We start from the raw sequence: 26,275 nt of genomic DNA, 5'->3' as shown, positions 1-26,275 counted from the left end.
GTCTTAGGGACCATAAAAATATTAGATCTTGGACAAGGCCAGTAGAACAGACTTCACCAAATGAGATTTTTAAAAATTTAAGTTCTCTCCTTATTTATAAATCTTGCATTAACATTAGTCACATACACATTATAATTTTACTCTATGTATGTATGTATGTATATATATATATATATACACACATATATATTCAATGAAGATATTGTCTTAAAATGACCTTAAAGATTTCATTTTCAGAGAAATCAATTATAACCAAATTTTAAGATATTTTTTTGAGCTGTAAGATATTGGCAAATGGTCTGCTGAATTTTATCAAGCTATATTTTAGGGCTACTTAATCAAAACCAAAGAAATTTGTTTAGAGATAGGCTGGTAGCAATTTGTTTAAAGGTAAGCTATCTCTTAATTAAAAATTAAATTTTTTCGTAATCATTAAGTTTAATTTATTTCAGAATATTTAGAACCCAGAGAGGGACTTGAATTTGCAACTCTGCTTGCCATGCAGTTGCATTGCCAACTATGTTATCCAGACTCCTGTCCGATCATCCCTTTTTCCAGAGGTAATAATTTAAGGTATCATATAGAATGCTGGTAAGTATTTTCAAAATTGCTCTAAATAGAATTGAAAAATATATGAAATAAGAAATAATTCAAAATTAACACATTCTCATTCTTGTACATTAATATAGTTATGATTTTACTTCACAATAACATTACCTTGACTCTTAATATTGCTCATTTAAACATTTTATTTTTAACCAAATTAAATTTGTTGATAGAAATTTTTAAAGCAGTAAATGCAGAAACCTATTACCATTATTCAAGCAATTAAAATTTAGTAATTATTATTTTGATTAATTTAAACTTGGCAATAAGCAAATCAAAAATATTCAAATTACAAATATATAAAAATGTTTAAAAATATAAAAAAACTGCCCATGAAAAATATTTATTAATATATTTAACAAATGTCAATAAGGTGCAATTTTCAAATTAAATCTAGAACAAAAGTGGATTTGAAGAAAAACTTTTTATCTAATTTTTGCATATCAGATAAATATATTAAGAACAACAACAACAAACCTTCAATATCGCCAATATATTAATATTAATTAAATAAGAAATTATTATATAGCAAATGACAAAAGATGATTAATGATCAAATGATGGTCCTTAAAAAATTTAAACCAGATTATCAAAAAAAGAAAAAAACAGTTTTTCTTCAAATAAATGAATAAATATTTCATCATAATCTTGAAGTTCTGTATTATGATCCTATTTAAGTCATTACTTTTCTAGCTTAAGTTAGAATTAAATTCTTAAAATCACTAAGTTACAAGATATGGCAGTAAGCCTAAATAAATAAAACAAAATTTTATTAGTACAAGTGGGATTTACATAACATTAAACTAAAAGAATGATTTATGCTAGTCAGCATGAAATACTTTATCCTTAAGATTAAAGTTTTTAAGCTACATATTCTGATATAAATAGATTAACAAGAGTCTTTAAATCTGAATACAGCAACTTTATATTCAGTTTAACTTCTAGCCTCAGTAAAATTTATAAAATAATTATCTGATTATTCATATTCCATAAATAGCACAATAATAATTTTCTTTTCTTATAGTTTATTACAATTAAGAAATACAGGTATCCCTTGATTAACGTTGTTAATTAATCTCTTGATGCTACCGCATATATTAAAATTGCATTAATCAAGTACAGTTGTACCTTGGTAATCAACCAAACAAATTTTCAGTTAACAACAAATATTTTTATTTTAACAAATGAAAATAAAAAATTCACTACACCTTATTTGCTGAGAAAAACACATCTATGCTATATAAACACAGCTGCTAAAGCCACATTAATTAAAACTTCTGCCACGTATAATAAGGGATTGCTGCCAGGGGCAGCGTGAGGCAGGTTCAGCACATTTGCCGGAACCCAGCCTTGCATTTTGAAAGGCCTTGCAATCTACAAAAACTCAGACATTTTGCAGAACCCTTCGTATAGCAGATTGAATATTCAGATATGTGTGGAAAATGCAATCGAATAATCCACTAATCAATGAAATACATTATAAAAAAAAATCTTTCGGAAGCATACCCAAATTTATCAATTGCATTACAAATAATATTAACTACGCCAGTAACTATGGCTTCAGCTGAACGTAGTTCCTCATGGTTGAAACTAAAAAAATTATCTTCGATCATCAATAAGCCAAGACTGGCTATTATCGCTGGCTATTCTGTCAATAGAAAGCAAAGTAGCAAACTCAATTTTGATGATGTAATCAAAGATTTTGTGGCGAAAAATAATGTAATATTCATCTTACAAAAAATATATATAACATTCTTTGTACTTATAATAATAATTCCTTATTGTGAAATTTAAGTATAGGATTTGAATGTGTATTCTGGCTCCACAAAATTTTTGAACCAAGCCCCGCAAAAGGTCACGCCAGCCCTGATTGCTTCAATTAATTTTGCATGTTAATCAAAACCCACATTAAGCAAGGAATACCTGTACACATTAATATTGCAATGTTTATATTTACTTACCCAAAAATGTAAATAATAACCAAAATGTAAAATAATTATAAAGGACCAACATTCATGTTTTTAGTTTAAATATTAAAAAATTTAAATAATTTACTTAAAAGTTTAAAATATATTTTTTAATTTAAACATATTTCTGAAATATTTTAGAGAATTAAAATTACCACATAGTTTAAATATTTATTACAGAAACAAACAAGGTTTTGTTTACATTCTAAATGATCTCATTTACTTCTTTATTTGGAAAATAGAAGTCAGTCTGATTACCTACTTATTTCTAATGTACTGTACAAAAGCAGGAAAAAATTAGGACAAAGTGAATTATATTAATAATGAGCAATATGGTTGAATTTATGATGCATTTTTATTTTGATTATTCTTTTTTTAATGATATGCCTATCAAATTATGCAATTAAAGATAAAATAATTTTCTATAATTGACTATAAATGATATAAACAATGAAAATAAACACTGAAAAAATTACACTTAATAGTTTTAATATAAAAGTGTTAATGCACTTTATATAGAAATTCATAATTATAAACAACATATACAAAAGATTTTACATTTTTTAAAAATAGTTTTTTGACAATCATATATTTCATAGAACGTTTTATTATATTCTATAAAAACACTCAGTTACTTTTAGTGTTTTTTTTTTATCCCCATAAAAATGTGCTGAAATTTTCTGGTTTTCCTTAGCTAACAATACTGATCTATATATTTTTCCTCCCCTTCATATTCACAATTGCAATATATAAATTAATAATTGCATTAAAAATAAACCTACCTAAGCAATAAATAGCAAAGTAATATTGCATTATCAAATATAAAACGTAAAAAAAACTTTAAAAAGTAAAATTTATTTCTTAAGCAAATACTAGAAAATCACAAAAGAAAATTTTATAAAAATTATCATCTAGAGTTATCACAATAAAAAAAAAATTTTTAAATGAAAGAAAAACAAATATTGAACAACTCGATTAATGCGTCAATTTAAGTCTTTTTTTACAATTATTGCAACGTTCTTTATTGAAAAATTACGGGAAAAAAAAACACTTCAAAATTTCACATTTTACGAAATACAAATGTTCATAAACTATTATTTGATTAAGTATCGGTTAACAATAACGCCCACTTCAGATTTTAAGCAGATATCGCAAATTATTAATTATGTCAATTTCAAAGAACATCTACTTCAAATATAGATATATTCTTATTTAAGCCGAACTACTTCAAAACAAAATTTCACTAATTTAAAAATTTCGCCCAGTTAAACAAATTAAGACGTCTATTTAAATGAGTTACGAGTTTTTGACACAATAACTTTAATCATTATCCAAGGCTATCTCCATTATATAATAATCTTACTTCGCGACTATATAGATATGAGAGAGCGAAATCAGGAAATGTTAACTATTTGACATTTTAATACTATTTCTCAAGATCGATTACGTTTTCGTATTATCAATGACGCCTCGCTCGCGGCGTCATTGATAATACGAAAACGTAATCGATCCAGAAGAAAGAGCACAAACACACAAGAAATGATAACTTAAAAATTAATGAATTTTTTAAAAAAGTATTTATAAATTACAGCTACAATATAGTAAATATTGTACTTTATACGGCATCCATACTTCTTTTTTTTACTTTTTGCGACATCGAGATATTTTATGTAGAACATTATTGCATATTTTTTACGAGTAGGTCATAAGCTATATTCATATATTATATATATACATCGTATATTGTAATTAATATTGTTATATCCTTTTGTAAAAAAAAAAGAAAAAATGATTCAGATTTCGGAAATTTGAAATGTTCCTCATTTAATCTGGAGGAAGAGTAGCACAATTACTATTTATTATATTACACTTCCAATTGTCGTTTCTAGGTTATTTTCAATGACGTTGCTTCACGTCATTGAAAATAAAAAGTCCATCCAAACAAAACAAAATAATAATAATAATAATAATAATAATACACGAACAAAAACTGATGACGATATTTCGAGAACAATTGCGAAATTTCCACTTATACATTATTTATACCACTTATTTCGGCTTCTTATGACGGACGTTTTGGAGTGGGATTCCAGTATATAAAGTCGTTATGCCGAATCTGCAACCTACTATATAACGCATAAAAATTTTTATTGCGTATAATATAAATCAAAACCTCTATTATATAAAATAAGAGAATTTTTTTAACCGTACAGCGGAACGAAATTCGAAATTCGACTTTGATTGTGTTAAAATAAGTGTAGCATTACAGAGAAAATAGCAGAGATTAAAAAATTCCACTGACGTATTTTTTTTATAAGTGAAATGTTTTTGAAATATGTTAGAAAAACTAACAATTTGTAGCTTTTTTTATTTTAAAACATACCAAAAAAAAAAACTTAACGGAAATTAAACAAAGTTAGCATTTAATATAAATCAATTAAATAATTAACATATTAATTAAATCCAGTTTCTAGTAATGTAATTACTATTCTGGTCATTTCCTCGCGTAAAACATGTTGCCAATAATTTATTTACAATGTGAGAATATAAAAAAACCGTGCCGAAAGATCAAACGTACAATTTTATCTAATTAACTTCCATACTCTACTATCAAATCTAATTAATTCAAACGCAATAATAATCTTAAATTAGCCCTCTATTTATTAGCACTCACGTCATATAACTTTATATTCATAACACGACCGTGTTCGTGAAATATTTATCTACAATTGTACGTTTTTATTAATGTAAATGGCTAAATCGAGCTTTCTTAACGAAATTTAATTCAAATGTCGAATGTTTTCAGTAAAGTCGAGTCGAAGCTATCCAGATAGCTACACAAATCATTCATGCAAAACACGTGAATTACAACGTGGTTAACGCCCTGATTCGATATTACAATGGCGATACAACAAAAATATTCTCAAGTTATAAACAGGCTTCCTTTCGATGAAAAGACGTACTGGACTAGAAAAATAAAGGCAATTTAATTGAAAATCCCGAGAGTATTTGTCATCAAGTCATGCCAGACTCGTTCCAATATTGAAGTGTTTGGAGCATTCAACGAATGACAAATCGTCCCGGATATTAATTTTATTAAATCATAATTTAAAAAATAAAATAAAATACGCAATTCGGCATGAAAAATGATTTTCTGATACGGTTCGTTTAAAATTTTATCACGTGTATATAAAAATAAAAAAGAAAATACGTTCCAATTGTTAACATGACCTCATCCTAAATTTAATAAATGGACAGTTAAAACTTAATAAAAGAAATAAAAGGAAAATTTCAGATGTATTTAGCTTCGAATAAAATTAAATTAAAATGTTATTTCAGCTGTTTTGCCAAACTTATCACGACGATTTCCGTGAATTATAACATTCTTCTTTTTAAGTATTTTGTGCATTTTGTTGAAAGTACAGTACTTAAAAAAATAAGTGTGTTATAATACATAGAAGTTGCTGTGATAAATTTGGCAAAACAGCACTAAAAAGTTGCTGAAATAACATTTTTAGTACAATATACCAAACAATAAGCTAAATGAAGGAAAATTAAATAAGTTTAAGCACTTTTGAAGAAAGATTTATATAAACTATTTTAACAATTAATTATTTAAAAACGAAATATTTAAATACTCTGCTTACAAGAAGTTTTGAAAAACTCAAGACACAAACTCATGTTATGATCTTAACAATTTATAGAGAAGAATCCTATCAATTTAAACATTAAAAATATTTTTGATTATATTCAAAACTCAGTAAAAAATTTTACAATTAAAATCCACAAACAACTTTTATGCATTAAGAGAAAGCTCGTATAAAATGAAATTTATTTTCTGAATAGCTAAATGAACAAATTTAAAATAATGAAATAATCTTACAAGTACTAGTTGAAGGATGCCAATAAAATCTATTTTAACACAGGAACAATATCAATTCAAAATTTGGAATTGATTGTGAGTGACGAGTGACATTGTCATAATCATCAGTTGAATGTTCCGTTGCAGTAAATCAAATCTGTCCCTAGCTGAATCTGTTCGCAGAAAATCAATCTAACATGATCTACTTCATTTTGCTTTGTTAAAATGCACAGAATAAGAAGAATAAACTAATCAAAGTGACTGTCATATGCAGCTTGTGGTTAAATTCATTCATATTGTTAAATGTTCAATTAATTCAATATAAAGTTAATCCATAATCATTATTAAGCAACATTATTTAATTTGTTTTCTACATAAAATTTATCTATCTGAACAGCATATTTTATAAATGACTTACTGTATATTAAACCTATGAAAATTAACAGAACTTCATAAATAAGATCAAGATTAACAATTTTATTATCTTATAAATATATATTGGATTGGATAAAAAACTTAGGATTTAAAAAAGAATTGGGAACATTAATTATTACACAATTATAAACTTTATTAAGTTTATCACTATACTTTCATCTGTGTCTGTGTTTTCAAATACTGTATATCATACAAATTTAACTGAAGCTCATTGTGAAATAATGGAAAATACTTCAAAATGTGTTTTATAAAAGACATTTCACTTTAATAAACATTTACTTTACTTAATCTCATATTGGACTTTAATAAATAGGTAGAATGGCAGACAACAAACTTGATGTTTTTAAAAATTTATAGCTTCAGCATAAACAAATAGAAAGTTTATAAAATTTGAACTATAGCATAATCATGTAGCCAATTCCAATTATATGTCAATAACTACATGCTAAGTTTGAATTTTTATTATTAATATTATGATGTTGTAAATCTTGTAATTCATTATTTACTTTTGTTATCAGCAATTTTATTGTAATTATACTTTATCTGAATATGATATTAGTAATGTCACTGTTTATTAGTGATAAGAAATAGAACAGTTATTAAAAAGTAAGTGAAAGATATAAAATATATTTTTTTAAATATTTAATTATACCCATTGTTAGGTTTATCAAGAATAATAAACAGAATAGTCATATACAGAGTTGAATTTTTTAAATGTTCAGAAGAAAAAAACGCAATGTTACTTATTTGTGTATCAGGATTTCTGCCCTGATATACAAATAAGTAATATATCAGAGTATTGGAGAACATCTCACAGCAGATACTGTATTTTATGGCTTATTAGATGCAGACATATGACTCATCACCATTTTACATAGAATATTTAGTAAAAAGCATTTAGTGTATTTAAAAACTATCTGTGCCTTTGTGTTCATGTCTTTGCCACCTGGAAGAAAGTTTTTTACTGTATTCGGGTTTAAAAAAATTAGAATGCACTCTTATTTATCAGAGAAAAGAAAAGTTTAAAGTAAATCCTCTACAGTTAAAATTTACCATTAAAATATTCTACATGAATACATGAAAAAGCTGCCTAACTACAGAGAAAAATTATATCATCATCATTAATTAAACAATAGCATTTTTATTTGAGAGTTGAACCAGGTAAAGCAGTGATTCTCAAAGTGGGGGTCGTGAAAAATATTGGGGGGGTCGCTGAAAAAATGATGCCAGATTAATTTTTTTCCAAATATTTTATAAATTGACTAAGGATTCATGTTTAGAAATAATAGAAATCAAAAATATATAAAATAATTTTTATTTAAATAAATTGTGCATATAAATAATAGAAATAGTATAAATATTTAAATACGAGCCCAAATATAATATTTATAAATTTGTGCACTATTGGGGAATTCCCGAGTGCCACTCTTCGCCTAAACTATGATAGAACAGCATTGTCATTTGGAACGGTGTTCGCTAGCAGCGTTGTGTCTGTAGGCAAGTCCAGTTAGAAATACAGTAGAGCATTGATTATCCAAAAACCGATCAACTGAAAGAGTTTCAGTCGGCAAATTTGAATTTCCGCTAGTGCTGTGGCACTGCAATATTTGGCTATGTCTAGGGATACTCCGATATTATTTTAGTTGATATGTGTTTTTAGCTGGCAGCACTGGGAGGGTACCATGAAAGGGTCCTTAAGGACATGCCAGTATTTGAACGAGACTCTTTTCCCCATCGTGAGTGGTAAGTTTTCCTTGTTTTTCTGAGGACTGTGTTGTGCTGAATTGGAACATTTCAAGACTAGATTATTTTCCAAAATATAATTTTTTTTGTTTTTATATTTTTCAATATATTTATTTTGTTTGTGAAAAATATAGAAATATTTTTTTTTAATTTCATTAATCTTAACATTGACAAAAATTCAATGCAAAGCGACATGCGACAGAGAAAAATTTCAACATGGAATAGATTAATTAAACAAAAGAAATTAACTCCTCCTGAATTTAAATTGACCCACTACCTCTGGGATGTTTTTCTACACATACTCATTCTTGGGGGTCCTTTAAAATTTTTAAATGCAAAAGGGGGGTCACAGACCAAAAAGTTTGAGAAACACTGAGGTAAAGGATACCTGAGACTACTGAATGCTGTTTGTGATATTTATTTTTCTATGGAAAATTGCAATTTCTCATAAGATATAGAATAAATTTTTAAACCTTTTTTTGAGCAAAAGTTACATCTTATATGTGATAAAATACAGTATGTTTATGAAGACTTTTAAATTTAAAATTTAGCTGTAAATGTTAATAGAAAAATTAAATGAAAAATTTTTATATAAATAAATGGAAGAGGAGTAATTGGATTATTAATAAAACCTGAAATACATATTTTTTTTCAGCTGATATCAACAATATTTTAGGTCAGCTTAATTCTACTACTATCGCCTATGTAGATGACATTAAATTGGAAAACCATGATCTCTATGCTCTTCAAACAGACCCTAACCTTATGTCTTTGCTTTCTGAATTTTCCAACTTTAAAATCAACATAGATAAAACTGTCATAATATACTTTTCTTTAAATCGTAATATCCATTTATCCCCTTTTTACATAAACAAACTTATTCAATACATTAACTCCTTTAATGACCTTGAAACCATTAGGTTGCAATTTAAAAAACTGTAGACCTTTAAATTCCCACTGTCATCTGCCTGTCCATCCTTAATCTTGAGAATAGAGTTAGATATATGAAAGACAAGACCAGATATGGAAACCTTAGGGGCAGGAGGCCCCAATTAACTATACATGAACTTCTAGTGATGCTTCCTATTGTATATCTAAAATCAATAAATATTTTATATAATACATAATAAAAATTAAAAGATTATCAATCAAAAATAAAAAGATAAAAATTATTACTACTAACACAATCTGAATACTCTTATTTATCATTATATTCTCAACAATATCCTGTGCTACTGCTGTTTTAGTAACAGGTTCCTAATTATTATTCTAAAAAGAATTTTGCTTACTAATCATCCATGTGGAATGGTTTTGCATTATTAGTTCTCATTATAAATACTCTACTAGTTTAATTCTTGCTAAGTGACTAGATATATGAAAAACATTGATAACTAATTTTGAGGTTGCCTACTTTAAAGTTCCATACAGGGCCATTGAGAGCTTATATGGGGCCCAGGGTTTGAGAAAGACCCTTTTACTTTTTTTTTTCAAAGTAATGAAATATGTTTAATGTTTATTAATAAAAAGCAGTCTTAATGTTTTGCTAATAAAATTTAGATTAAATAAAAGATAATTAAATTAAAATAGTGTCTTGAATACAAATAACAAATTATGAAGCACTTTACACATGCACACAGGCAAAGATATACAAGCAAAATAGGTTAATATTGGCATTAATTCTTATATAAGAATTAAAATTATTGAAAAATTTATTTATTTTATTCCTTTTAAAATTTATCATTACTGTATTTCACCAATTCTAAGATATATTTTGCTTGTTTTTATACTCACTTTAAGTTGTCTAAAACAGAGATAGGTCTTATAATCAATAAAGCCTTACATTCAAAATTTAAAAAATAATAATAATAATAAGCATTCATCACAGATTTGACCGTAAGGTGTGGTCTGTTTATGATAAATGCACCAATAATAATCATTTTTTTGTAATGCTACTCAACAGTCATCAGTTTAAATGAGGTTTTCTGGTCATTACCAACAAAGCTCATTTAAAGTGTCATCTTAAAAGTTTTAGTTTTTAACATTTAAATGTTAAAAAAAAAAAAAACGTTAAAATGCTTTCAAGATGAAATTATCATGCAGCATTAAAAGTTATTGTACAGACAGAAAAGCATAAATATTGTATAGCAACTGAACATTGTCTATTTCATGGCATTTGTACTTCTTTTCTAACTTTTTATTACTTAAAATAGCTACACTTAAATTTTTTTATGGAAAAATTTTATTTCAAAATCTTGGTGTGCTTTAAAGTCAAAGAAATATAATATCTTTCATTTTGAAAATAATGATATAATGCTTTTTTTGTGTAAATCATTAGTTATGTGAAATAAAATCTTTTATTTTAATCCAAGCAATTAATTGAATATCAACGTCAAATTATTATTTTATACATTCTAAATGTTAAAGAATATAAAATAATGGTAAACATCTTTTTATTATGAGTATCAAATGCTTTGATGAAATAATTAACAAAAGAAAAAACAATTAGTAAATGTGAAAACAAAGGTCATTATTACTACATTAATGCCATATATTAAGTCACTAAACATCTATTTGAAACTGTTGAAAATAGTTAAAATGGGTAAAAAATAATGAAATTAAGTTATGTAATTTAGCCTGCTGTCTCAACTAACTCTTGTTAATCAATATCAAATTTCTAAAAAAATATATCATGGTAAATTTCTATTTGATAAGATTATTTTTGTAAATGTATATTCACAAACAAATATTGCTGAGTAATGATGATATTCCTCAATAAAAATTGTAGGCAACATTTGGGAATCATATATGTTTGTATTTTAGTAAAAGCAAATAATTCACCAATAAATTAATAAATGAAATGACTTCATTCTGGAAGATATGAAACTGATACAAAAATAACTACAGATAAAACCAAGATTTTGTGGAGCATGTTAACAAGAATTTAAAATATAATTCCTATTTCCATAAAAGGTATCATAAAAATGTATTTTACTATAGAAATACACAGTAGATGTATGGAATTATTACATATGGAAGGATATACTCATCCAATTTAAGAAGACAATCATTCCACCATAAAAATGAGTCTTTGTAGATGACAATAATATTAGATGCATTAATAGTAAAATTCATCTAAAAGGTATTTTGTACACAGATTATAAGATTCAACCTTGTCCTCTAAATACAACACAACTATTAATTTCATAATGGACTTATTACACATTTTAAAATACTTATACAAGTTTTTAAAATAACCTGTAATTGGGTGTGATGGGCTTTGTAGTTCCACTGGTGGTACTCACATTCAGACATCTGGTCACATTTGTAAAAATGTTTATCCTCACGCTCATTTAACTCAAATCACTGTAATGTGACTTTTTGTTGAAACCACTGTTTCTCACTAAAATGTATGTTTGGAACAACATACAAGTTTAATTATTTTGGCATATCCAAATAAGAAAAACCAGTTAAATAACTGGAAAAAATTTGGGCTTTTGCCATTTAACGGTATGACTTTTGTAAAGTTTGCTTAATACAAACTTCATTAATACAGTATTGATTTTTTTAAGTCCCTTCAACTTTGTATTAATGGATTTGACTGTTAATAAAAAAATTTATACAAACTAGGAACAGAATAGGATTTTTTCAAAAAAGTATAGGAAATTCAGATCTGTACATGTCAAGAAAAAAACTTTTTTTCAATAAATATCCTTTCAAGGAAGAAATTAGAAGTACAGAAGACAGAACTTGAGAAAAAGTATACTTGCTGTCAATGAATCTAATATTGCAGAACTAATTTTGGTTTATGTACAGCCTCAGAAAATTTTCTATATTATTAAATATCACTCAAAGTATAAATTTTCTATTGTTATATGTCAATCTATGCATAAAGTGTTACAAGATAATTTAACCAATCAAACTTAAAGATAACCTTTCAAAAACAAATTTCCTATCATTTGAGAATCAGATTTAGTATATAACAAAAATAACATAAATTTAACAGCTATGTTATAAATTTCTAAATTTTAGATTTGTTTGATAAATTGCTTTTATTACTTCAAATGGAAAAATCCAATGTAACAAAAAAGTCATGTATTTAGTACAAATAATAGTTTAATTTAAAACATTTTCTAATTTAAAGCATTATTACAGTGTAACACCTCTAATATTTAGCATTCAAATTATATGGCATTTAATTGCATGCTAATGAGTAGTTTTATGGTATAAACTTAACTCAAATCTAATTATTAATAATACATAATTTAATTTAATTAAAGAACAGTAAACAGGAGTCAAATATTCTAAATATTTTCTTTTTTATATAATATATAAAACAACAAAATACACTCCTTATAACAATTTATATTTTTAATTTGAAATAAATCAATAATTATACATAAGCATTGAATTATATAGCTAAAAATAAAATTAATGATGTCTTCCAAGTAATTACACTGGATAGAGAATAACACTGTTTCAACCTTAATTTTTAAGTCTTAATTAGAAAGTTAAGGTTTTATAAGAATATAGAAGGCTTTTTAATAAAAATTTTATTAACAGTTTTTGGATGATACAAAGAATAAGAAGGATGCTTTTTGAATAATTCTAATTAAGTCTACAAAAAAACAAAAAATTTAGAGCAGGTTAAAAATAAAAGCAGAGTTACTGACCTAGGTCAAATATCAAACCACAAAGAAAAAAAAATAAAAATAAAAAAAAAACTAAAGAAAAAAATATTGGCTAAGTTCCACATCAGATACAGAACACTTTTTTCCCTCTCTATTTAAAAGATACTCATATTCACTTTCTACACTTCATGCTAAGTAATACTTAAAAATTTATTTATCACACTTTCTTTATAATATAATCTTTATTAATATATGTACTGCTTTTCATCAAGATACAATATTTTAATTTCTTATTAAAAGACTTTTCCTAAATTTTAATAAAATTAAATACAGATTAATTCTTTAGCATATATTGTTAAATTCTTCAAGATAAATTCTTCTGAAAAATTTATCAATATAAGAATTTTTGAAAGATTCTTAATTATTATCTTTCAAAAAAGTCAAAAAATGCTTATTTTACTATTAAATTCATTTTCAATTAAAAAATAAAAATGCAGTTAATAAAAAATTAAACTTTTACATATTTTACTGTTTAATATTGATATAGTAAAAAATTTTAAACTAGAGCCCAAATTTTTCAGTCAATTCAGACTTTTTGAAGTATTAAATGATCGGTGTTATATTGTTTCAAAAACTGAAAACTTAGCACAACCATCCAAATCTTACAATAAATTAATTTATCATAATTCTGCTAGAATGTAGGTTAAGTTCAAAGTTTGAAATAATTTTAGAGACATTGTATGAAAACAGTATCAGAAAATTTAGACAAAAATTTGAGTTAGGTCAACTTCTGAATTTGAAAAATGTAATTTATCCATAGTTACATAACTGTTATCAGTCATGTAAAATCAGCATGATTATTACACTGTTCTTCAGAGCACAGCCCCATTTTTTAATTGAGAACATTAAGATTAAAACATTATATTATCTTTTCTTAGAGGTAACCTCTAAAAATTCTGAATAAATTAAAATGTGAATAAATTATCTTGAATAATATAGCTAAAACACTTCAACAGTATTTCAGAAATTGATATCAGTATGAAATCTTAAAAACTGTATTATCTTAGTAATATTTGACTCACAAGACATTTAGTCAAAAACTAGATTTTTCTGTAATTTCAATTTGAATAATATATATATATTGAAAATGTTTATTCTTAAATTGCAATTTTCAAATTACAGACCTATAAATTCCCACTGTCATCCGTCTGTCCATCCATCTTTCATTAATCTCAAGAATAAAATGAGTTAGATGAAAATAGATGTCACATACAGAAAGCTTAGGGACCAGAGCCCTGCTTAACTATATAAAAACTTCTAATCTGAACAAAAAGTCATGTGATTTTTTAAATTAAAATATGATTAAAAATTACAGCCCAACATTGTGACAATGTCACAGTAATATATACCGTATTTTACAGACTATAAGATGCACTTTTTTCTTCGAAAAATTGCCTCCAAAATTCAGGTGCGTCTTATAGGTATTTTTTAAAAATTGCTTAAAAATTAAGGTGCGTCTTATAGTCCGTAAAATACGGTATTGTTTTTTTTAAAAATAACTTTAATCAAATATTTTTTAAAATTTAATATTTATTAATAAAAATTCCAATAATTATTGCTCAGTGAAATAAGATATTGTTTAATATAATTAACATATGTAGTATTATATTTCTTCTAATTATAGAAGAAACTGTATTTTAATATTTGAAGATAATTTTTTATGTAATTTTTTTTTAATTGGAGGTTAAGTTAAAGAGCTTTATCTTAAATGATACACAATGATTGTTTTTATTTCTAAAAATTTTTCTCCAATAATTATGTAGCATTAGAACATTATTTTACTTTATATAAACAACATAAATATTTTACTGCAATTTATTTAATTTTTAGTCTTTAAATAGCATTTCTTGTAATACATATTTATGAATGCATAATTCAGAAATATAAAATAATTTACATTAAAAATATCAAGAAATATATTATCTTAAGAGTAGATGTTTTTGGAATAAAGTAGACTCTTGCAGGGCCATGAAAGGAGAAAAAGTGGATTGCCCCAAAAACATAGTAGTTGCAACTTTACAAAGATTTAATTTTCAATTCTTATGTAGTTATTTTAACTTCTTTAATTTAACTTCCTAGGTAGATAGAGATGTATGTTGCCAGGAAGAAAGCAATACCTTAGGGATCATCCTTTCTCCCAATGGAAAAGTTCTATTGGTTTGGTCTGACAGTGTTGCAAACTAGCAAGTGATTTGAAATCATATTCATAACATCAGAAGCAAAGAGCAGCCATAGCTGGACTAAATCCTAAAGCCTTGTCTTGATAAGTTGAAAGTCCTTAACTCAAATTTCATTTTTGTCCTGACTTAATCCCCATAGACTCAATGCATATTTTTTTTACAGTATGTGTCTTCATAGTTTTAAAATCATATTTCAACAATGTCTAAATTTGTGGGATTTTTTGTATTTAAGGAGATATACAATATCATCAAAAGGTTGAAAATAGATTGATACTGTATATAATTACACTTTTGATTGCAAAACAAAATTCAAAATTTTATAATGACATTTTACATCTAAAGTAATGATCTTATTCTCACATGCAAACTGACTAATCAAATCTTAGCGCTCTTTGAAATTTTATAAATTTTAAAATGTAATAAATGCATCTGTGATTTGATAACCTACTGAATTATTGGTCGATTTTTAAGAGAAATAAAAGAAATTGTTTTAATACTAAAAATATACTTTTATTCCATTATGTATGCGCCATTGTTTTTAATGACGTGTTGCCATCTATGGGGCAGCTTCATGATACCCTCTTCGTAGAACTTTCCAGTTTTTTCCGCGAAAAACTGATCCACGTGGTTTTTGCAAGCTTCCAAAGTATCAAAGTTTTTATCATGAAGGGAATTTTGTAGAGAACGGAACAAATGGTAGTCCGACGGGGCAAGGTCGGGTGAGTAAGGGGGGTGGGGTAAAACATCCCAGCCTAGTTCCAATAATTTTTGGCGTGTTCGTAAAGACGTGTGAGGTCTGGCATTATCTTGGTGAAACACAATGCCTTTTCTATTGGCCAGTTCCGGACGTTTTTCTTTAATTGCCATGTTCAGCTTATCCAATTGGGAACAATACTTATCAGAATCAATTGTTTGATTCTGTGGAAGCAGCTCATAGTACAGGATTCCTTTCCAATCCCACCAGACAGTGAGCATGACCTTCTTTGGATGAAGACCGGCCTTTGGAGTTTTTAATGGTGATTCATTTTTCTTACCCCACGATCGTTTTCGGCTGATGTTGTTATAAATGATCCACTTTTCATCACCTGTCACTAAACGCTTCAGAAAAGGGTCATTTTCATTTCGTCTTTCAAGAGAATCACAAATGGAGATGCGATCCAGTAAGTTTTTTTCCGTTAAGTCGTGAGGTATCCAAATGTCATAACGATTCACGTATCCGAGCTTCTTTAGATGTTGAAATACAGTACTGTTTGATGACTTCACTATGTCTGCAATCTCTCGAGTTGTGTAATGAGGGTTTTCATCCAATAATGCTTTGATTTGGTCCTCTTCAATAACAGGAGGTCTTCCTGAGCGAGGAGCATCTTCAAGGCTGAAATTACCCGTTTTAAATTTTGCAAACCACTTTCGAACAGTTGATTCTGATACAGCACTCCCACCATAAACATCACATATCTTTTTTGCTGTTTGTACAGCATTTTTGCGTTTACGAAAAAAGAAAAGAAACAAGTGTCGATAATGCACGTTGTTCGCATCCATTTTTGCAATGAGCCAAATTAAACGCTATTTGAATAATCTTAACGGTTTTTTTGTAACGGACGCGTCTCAAGGTCATTTATCGTAATATTCATTGGTTTGTACAATTCTAATCATTTTTGCGTCAATCGGTGTCTCAACTGTCGGCTATCAAAAATCGCTACGAACTTTCCGAACAACCCAATAATAAATGCATCTGTGATTTGATAACCTACTGAATTATTGGCCAATCAAATTTATGACTATTTGTATCTGAAGCTTTTAAAGACTTTCTTGAAACTATATCATTCATAAAACAAGAGGCTTCTGAAGGGGTTAGGAAACTTTTATATTAATTACTATAAATTGCAAGGTACTATAATTTTCAAGGTAAGGATGAGTTTTATAAAAAATTGTAATTGCTAATAGTAACAGGGCCAGATTTACATAAGGGCATTTGGGGCTTGTGCCCAGGGCCCCCACAAAACTGAAAAAAAAATTATGTTTAAACATAATTTTTTTTCTATTACCGTGACAGCCTAGTGTGGCCTAATCATGAGGGCAACAGGCAGAGAAAACCAAACCCGAGAAAAAACCTATGAAACATCGGAAAATTTCAAGAAAAAATTTCACATAGGTATTTTTCAGTTAAATTAAAATAATTAGTTTTACACAATAAGATATATGTATGTTTACAATAACCTTATTTTTAAATAAAGTTTACAACTTCTTAGTTCAAATCTAATTGAAAGTACAGTATTTTGTGTAAATTTTCTAAATCCTTCAAATTTGTCTACTCTAAAAGAAGGGTACCCCAATTAGCAAAAAGTTTAATTTTCAAGGTAAGGATGAGTTTTATAAAAAATTGTAATTGCTAATATGAAGTAAAATCTTCATTAAGTTCAATCCCACATAAGATATGACACATGTTTCCCTTCTATTTCCCCATTCCCTCAACCTCTAACCATCAAAATTTAATAGTATAAATCCCCCCAATACCTAACCTCAAAGCAAAATTTCAGAAATTTTTCACAAAATGCACAAGAGTTATTAAGCTTCAAAGTGGGTGAACAAAATGATGTCACATACAAACACCCATACATATTGAAAAAATCCCAAATTGTTTTGCATTTCTCAACATTTCAAGGTTCTAAGTCCAATAATCTAAAAATCTTGAGGGTCATTTTTTGACTAATTGCTATACTTTCCCTCTCAAATTTTACTTCATAAACCTATCGGCCTTAAATTCCATATTGTTTTATGCAATAATAAAATAAGTATAAGCAGTGCAATTAATCCTAGTATGCACTGTCATCTTTATACAAAAAATCCTGACTTAATTTCATGTGATTATGTCGTGCATGAAAACAAATATCAAGCAATTTTTGAAGAGTCTGATTGTAATCAAGCAAATCTCATCATAAAGCAATCTGATACTGTCAAGACATTTTGTGAACAAATGTCTATATCTGATGATTCAAGTATATTACAAGAAACAGCTACAAAACAATGATAAAAGTATATTTGCAGAATTAAAATGTTCAAATATTACTACAATAATACAAACAAAACATGAGCTGTTAATCTACTTGTTGTCCTGTTGTATTCAGAAATCGACAATACAAAAGTATAATACAAAAGATGTCCGCTACATCAGAAAAGCAATGTGACACTCCATATAAACCCGATATTGGCAATTCGATTCATAAAACTATCGGCCTAAATTCCATATTGTTTTATGCGATAATAAATAGTATAGCAGTGCATTATAATATGATCTAACAAATCATTCATTGTATTATGATATATAGATAATGAACATGTGATAAGGAATAATTATAACTCAATTATACAGTTCAAATTGTTAAGATACATTCTAGTGATTTGTAAAGATGTGGGATACTCTCTCTCAATACTGAATGATAATCCTCTTCAAATGCTACAGCATTTCTTTAATGAAGAAAACAAACTAACTTACAGAATAGCAATGCTCAAATCTACAGAACCCAAGTCTCATGCTCTTCAAACTAATAGATGATTACAACTATTTGCAAATAATAGCCATTGAATTTATTAATTTTAATCCATTCAAGCATCTACAGATACTTTTGTATTGTTATCTTAGACATGTTTCCTCCTGACTTTATAAATGTTGTGGCTTAGTCTTCTAGTGTCAATCTATTTTAGACTTATTTAATAATTTAATATTTTAGACTTATTTAATTTAGCTATATGAAATTATTTAATAATTATTAAATAATTTCATATAGCTGTTTTCAATTTCTTCTACCAATTACCTCTTAGTAAATTACCTAAATTTTCTAGAATATCAATTAAAACATCACAAATTTGCTAAAGGAAAGTCAAATATTAATAGTTAATCTAAAACTGTCTCCATAGAATATCTATAATTTAAAAAAAAAAAAAAAATCAAAAAAATTAACTTACAGTCCTGGTTCTGTATACTGTGACCCTCCAAGAAATCCAAATCTATCAACCATTGTTTCAGAAGTAACAGATCCATTTTGTAAAGTTGCATTGCTGCTGACAGTATCTGCATCACTATCACCATCATCAATTGAATCATCTGGGCATGAACTTGCCATTTGTGATCAAACTTCAATGGAAACTAATACATTTATCGAAACATTCTCAAAAGAATTTTAACCTAAAAAAAAAAAATAATAATTAAAAACTTCTATTTTATAATTATTATAATTTTAAAAATGTATATTTTACTTAAATAATTATATTCTCATAATTATTTTATTTACATATATTGAATCTGAAATTAATTTTTCACAATAAAATTTATTTTTAATCATGTTAATTATGTTTAATATAAGTAAATATTGCAAATCAAAATGGTATCCGATTCTACTTTAATTTCAGATTTTATTTGAGAATAAACTGTACAAAAATAAGACATTTTTGATGTAACATAAAATTTAAATAAAATTATTAACATTAATGAAATTATCTTTTTATAGAGCAAAAAAGATGTATTCATATAAAAAAAATCATTTTTAAAATTTAAAGAAAAATATAAGAAAAATATATTAATATGCTAAATGCAAAGTTTTTCTGCATTTTTTTAATTATATGTTGTTTTGTTCTAGAAAACTATTTTCTATTGAAATAACTATGATAGATAAAAATTTTTCAATAGTTCAAATTAATTATACAATAGTTTAAGCTAAACTGTTATAAATAATCAATATATACTAATGTCATTTATTTTATGTAACAAACTTGAGTTTGGATCATAGTAAATTAACTTATTACAAAAGTTTCTCTATTTTTCAATTATAGACTAGCAAAATTCCACGAACCACAAAAAAAATTACAAGCCAAACATTCATAAAACTAAATTTACAATGCAAGAAAGTGTTGAATTGTATATATTAACATTTAAGATGTTTTTAAACAATACTTGCTTTTTATAGTTTGAGTGCCAGATTGTTTGGGAATGTGTAATATACAACAGTAATGACCAAAGTACAGCTTACAAATTGCATTGACTCTTAAAATTAACAATGTAACTCATATAACACATCTTAACTCAATCTCTGAACAGCCAAACAGATAATACTTTTATTATTTTTAAAAAGATGTAGCAATGTTAGCTTATAAAGAATAAACAAACATCCATACAGTAAAAACAATCTGACAGCAACCATGATGTATCATTGTCACAAAGCATGCCAATTTAAATAATGAGACTGGGATGCTGGTGTACATTATGGGTGTACCAGATTAGTATTACAGTAAGAAATGAAATTATAATAAAATAGCAGAACCTTTCAGAAAATCAAGGAAAACTGTGATAAAAATATTAACAAAGGTATGAAAGACAGTTGGAAAATGCATTTATGATTACACATCATCAATAAATATATGAATTATTGTGGATCCAGCTTATATGCAAGTTATGGTCTATTACATACATGTTATTGTCAATAAGGAAAATAATTATTCAACGAATTAATTAGGGCTCACTCATGTGACAAAACAGTGCAACAAGCAATGATCAGGAGAATAAAATGAATATGCTTAAAATCTGCATAACATAATAAGTTGACTTTAGAATGACAGTATAAAATTAGCACTGACTACAGCAAAATAATGTCAATAGAGATAAAATGAATAATCATTTATTCATCTAAAGAAACATTAAAAACATTACAATGGATGTTTAATCTATTATTACCCAATATAAGTTCACCAATACAAACACTAATATTTATAGTCTCAAGAACTTGTGATTTCATTAACACAGCATTTACATAAGCCAAACACCAAACATTTCTAAGAGAAAAATATTGAAAAATAAAGTTATATTGTTAATAAAAGCAATTTTAATATATAATTTTAATACAGTAACTTAAAATTCTTTAAAATAAAATTACCAAAAATATTAACATTTTTTTTTCTGCTAGCAATCAATACAAACAGTGAGATCTAAGAATGATGTTTAAATATTGCAAAATTAATAATTCACAACAATTTTTTGCAATTAAATAAATATACATCTTTATCAACTTTACTAAAAATTGATACTTGGCTAAATTTATGTAGTTAAGTGTCAATTTTTACAAATACATTAAATCATTTATCTGATATTTCAACAGATTATCTTATATATCAATATTTACAGAAACTTAACAACAAACTATTATTTAAAGAAACAGTAGTAACAATATCTTCTCTTCAAGAATTTTTCTTAGTACTAATATGAAAAAGTGAGTTAACTGATTATACATATGACACCAAAGGAAAAAAAAAATACAAGCTTGAAAAAATAGTCTAGAAGTAATTTAATCTATTTTAAACATTTTCAAAATATACATTATTTGATGGCTTCTGAAGATAAAATTTCAAAAAAAATGATTTGATATATTTATATATAATTTAAATTCTATAAATGTATAACATGGATTCTTGATATCATGTTTAATTTTTAAAAGTTTCCTAATTATTGATTTTAAATTTTGTATTTGTTCTAAAATTGCAAAAACAAGAAACAACCAAGCTTTTTAGAAACAAAAACTAGCATTTATTACAAACTTTTGAAATCTGATTCTAAAGTTAAATTTAAATAATTTTAACTCATTAAGAATTAAAACTATTTATGAAAAGAAATTCTATTATATCTTATGTAACTTCTTATTTAATATTTTATATACATAGGCTGTTTTTTTTCAACCTCCAATGGTCCATTAAAAAAAAAAAAAAATATATAAATAAAAATTTATTTATTACCAAAAGCCAAAAGTTAGCTACAAACCTGATTACTTTTCGACATAATCACCGTGAAGATTGAGGCATTTGTCATATCTGTGGACAAGCTTTTCCATCCCCTTGTCATAGAATGTTGCCGCCAATGACTTGCAATGACTTGAGATGGGCCCTAATGTTGTTTTGAAGATCATCATTAGTCTTAAACCCCTGCCCTTCTAGCCACTTTTTCTGTTCAGGAAAGAGATGGAAGTTGCTCGGCACTATACGCTGGGTGTTTAAAGGTGGTGAAGACTTTCACCTTTCAGACTTCCACCCAGCTTGGAACTTTTTAACGTGTGGAAGATTTCCACCTTTTTCCTGAACTGAAAATGTGGCTAGGAGGGCAGAGGTTTGAGACTAATGACAATCTTCAAAACAATGTTAGGGACCATCTCAATTCACTGGCGGCAACATTCTATGAAGAGGGGATGGAAAAGCTCGTCCACAGATATGACAAATACCTCAATCTTCATGGTGATTATGTCGAAAAGTAACCAGGTTTGTAGCTGTTTGGTAATAAATTCATTTTGTTATTTACACTTGTCTTTGTTTTATGGACCATTGGAGATTGAAAAAAAAAAACTGCCCTCATATTTGAAGTGAGAAACACATTTCTGAAATGATCTGCTGGATTATTTATTTGGCTTTATTAAAAGTAATTAATAATCTGAAACAAAGCAATTTGGCTAGAGATAGATGATTAAGCCATCGTTAAATTTATTTTCAAATTTTTATTTAAAATATTTTGGAAGAAAATATCGACCCAGAGTGTAACTCAAACACACAACTCCTGCTTACTGTGCATATGCATTGGCAATTACACTATCCAGACCTGTCCAATCTTTGCTTCCAGAGCTAATTAATGAATTTAGATATAACCATACTGGTTAAACACTACTTACATACGGTTCTAGAATCTTTACTGGGCTGGAAGAAATATACAACACAATCTTCACAGAATTTAAAATATCTCTAGGTCTCAGTTACTTACTAGTAATCTTGCAGATCATTTGGTAATACTAGTATATCAGTATGGTATACAGATATCCCTCATATAGCATGATACTTTTACAACACAGTTTCACTCTAACACTATTTTAGAAATCCTCTGTACAAACTTTCACAATTTTTAAGTGGAAACTTTGTTATTAGATTTTTTTTATTCAAATAAGCACATGTGTCATCTCAAATTTTCTCATGGATTTTAGAACCTTGAAATTTTCAAATTATTTTGTGTTTTTTGTCAGGTTAACTTTAATGAAAACTGATAGTACAATATTTTCTTCCTTGTCCTAACTTTTCTATCAACCAGGTATCATCATCATTGCTTTCAGACTTTATCCCTTAAGACTGTTTCAGAGTTTTCTTTTTATAGATTAATTTTTGTATTTAGTAAAGCTTATTTAAACATTTTTAGGTAAGTGTTACTAAATGTTTTTTAACCATCAGTATTACTTACATATAAATGATTACTTCATTCGTAAAAATGAAACGAAATACAGAGGTATCTCAGTACTTGAACAATTTGGTATTCAAATACAAATGCTGGTAAAAAGTCGCTCAGTACTCAAATGAACAAGTGAAGCCTACTAGAACAAATATTTGATTAATAACATATTTTTATTTTGTCATCCATAAAAATTTTTTATGATAAAAATAAAAAATATGAAAATGTTACTTATACTTCTGATCAACATTAACAAAACAGCTGAGATGACTACAATACTTTATAAAAAGAAGACGCCCTTGTTTAACTAAAATTAATATTAATGAGTAATACGGTACTTTTAATTGTGATTGTTAGTTAATTATTGATTGGAAATAAATTATCAATTGCTTTAGTAAACATATTTCTCTTAGTAATAAAAAAGAATAGATAGTATACTTTGCTAACTTCTGGAATGTAATCCTATGTTTTGCATTAGTCCTTTGTTACATATAGCACAGATTTGCATAAAACAGCATTTTTTCAGAACATAACTACTGTATAATATGAGGAATACCTGTATATACTTATTACATTTCCAAAAGATTTCAATCATTAAAATATAAAACTTCCTAGTATTTATATGTTTTATTTAATAATCTATTCATAATAATTAGAAAATAACAGTCTTATTTCATACTTTATTCATTTATACACTTATTATATATAAGTAGGTAATAGATATTCATCATTTCTTATCCAAAATGCTCTTATTACAGTAACACAAAATATTATTTTAGATGATCCATTATTAGAATTACATAAAGTGCATTATCATATTTAATTAAAATAACAGTATTTGTTTAATTGAAATAGTAGTTAATTTTATACACAATGCTTAAAAATACAAAGATAGAAATATATGTTTTTTTAAAAAATGAACTAATTGTTCTATTTAAAAATATGAATGCATTAACTTGATAAATTTTGTCCTGAAAGACCTATATGAATCTTGCCTGAGTATATTCACAATATTATTGAATATTATTGTTGATTGAGTTCATACAAAAATTGCCACAATAATTTTTTGTGGCATTTTTTTTTTTTAACAAACATCAATAAATTTTACATCACCAATTTTCCACATTCAATTCATATTCAAATTTGGATACTATTTGTTCCATAGAATCTTCAATTGAAGATTCAATATAATATAAATTTAATATTAAACTTATAAATTTTTGTATAACTGAGGAGATAAGTCCTGAATTTAAGGAATCTAAGAGATCTTGATAAGTAAACAAAAGCTACTCGTTGAAAAAAGTCATATTTGCAGATGTAAATATTTGTTTAAAAATGTGGACAGAGAAAGAATTGATGTTTAAAATTTAATATACAATTTTTATAATCATAAATCCCTACATTGAAGATAAATCAATAAAATTCTAGTTATTCTGGAGAATTCCCAATTAAAAATTTGAATCTTTAAAATTTGTTTTTTAATACTGATGTTGTCATTGACAAAGTGAAAGAGAATTAGCATGCAGCAAAGTAGTTCTCTTAAATTTATAAAATACCAAATATATGAAGAATTAAGAATTATAAATCAACTTGCATATATTTCTTCACTGCACAGTATCTATAAATAACATGCTTTTGCATAATGAAAGTAACTGCTGATAAGCTAAAGCAAAAAGAAAGAAATCAGTCACAACTAGCATATATCAGAATTATCCAACAACTAGGCTAGAGTATTAATATAATGCAGCTAACAAAAGTTTTGAAGAGCCATATCTTTGAAATATTAAGCATTTGATCTATAATTTATGTAATTTTTTTGTAATGTACCCTTGATACATCCATTTATTAAAAAAAACAAAAATTAAATAAAAATAAGAAAAAATTATTAGTATTAATATTGAACATCATTTAAGAAGCATATTTTTACTATAGATTAAATGTTTTTTTTTTAGATGGATAACTTCTCATTTTCAAATTGTTTTAGCCTCAGATCTGAAGATGAGATGGAATCTATCTTGAAAAATATTTAATCTTTAGTAAAAATGAGCTGCTTAAAATGAATAGATTACAATATTAAGAAAACATATATACAGCAAGAAAAAACTAAGTAACTATTTCTATTATTATTAAAACATCAAAAACAAACTAATGTTTGCATTTCTCCAAAGCTATCCACTGTTATAAAGGTTTATAGTTTGCTTCATCAAACTGACTACAGTGGCAAGCTTGACTTTAACAAATTAATATAATTTATTTTAAAAACATTCATATATAGTTTGAATAAAAGAATAAAGTATCTGACATTAAAAATTAGTTATGGTAGTTAAGTAAAAAGTACCATATTGATAATCAACATAATTTAATTATAAAAAAATATTTTAAATTATGTAATATCATCTCAAATTTGAAGTGACTAATTACTATTAATTTATAGGCCAAAGCAATATAAAGAAACTGAATAAATAATTTTCTATGACCTATTTATATCATCATTAATAAACTTTAAAATTTTAACCACACAAATACTTATTTAGTTAAAATTTAAAATATTT

At 26.3% G+C, this 26,275-nt stretch overlaps 1 protein-coding gene across 1 annotated transcript in view; it reads right to left on the bottom strand.

Moving 5' to 3' along the window:
• wkd (whacked) overlaps positions 1-26,275 on the bottom strand; it is a 53,031-nt gene that overhangs the window by 24,904 nt on the left and 1,852 nt on the right. Inside the window, exon 2 of the mRNA XM_067277242.1 lies at positions 19,445-19,664. Coding sequence (XP_067133343.1) covers positions 19,445-19,602 — 158 coding nt within the window. The 5' untranslated portion in view covers positions 19,603-19,664. The remainder of the gene's footprint in view (positions 1-19,444; positions 19,665-26,275) is intronic.

The sequence above is a fragment of the Centruroides vittatus genome, unplaced genomic scaffold, assembly GCF_030686945.1.
Source record: "Centruroides vittatus isolate TY-2023 unplaced genomic scaffold, ASM3068694v2 contig_738, whole genome shotgun sequence".
Taxonomy (NCBI): Eukaryota; Metazoa; Arthropoda; class Arachnida; order Scorpiones; family Buthidae; genus Centruroides; species Centruroides vittatus.
The sequence above is the reverse complement of the archived record's forward strand: the minus strand, read 5'-3'. Positions and strand labels throughout refer to the sequence as shown.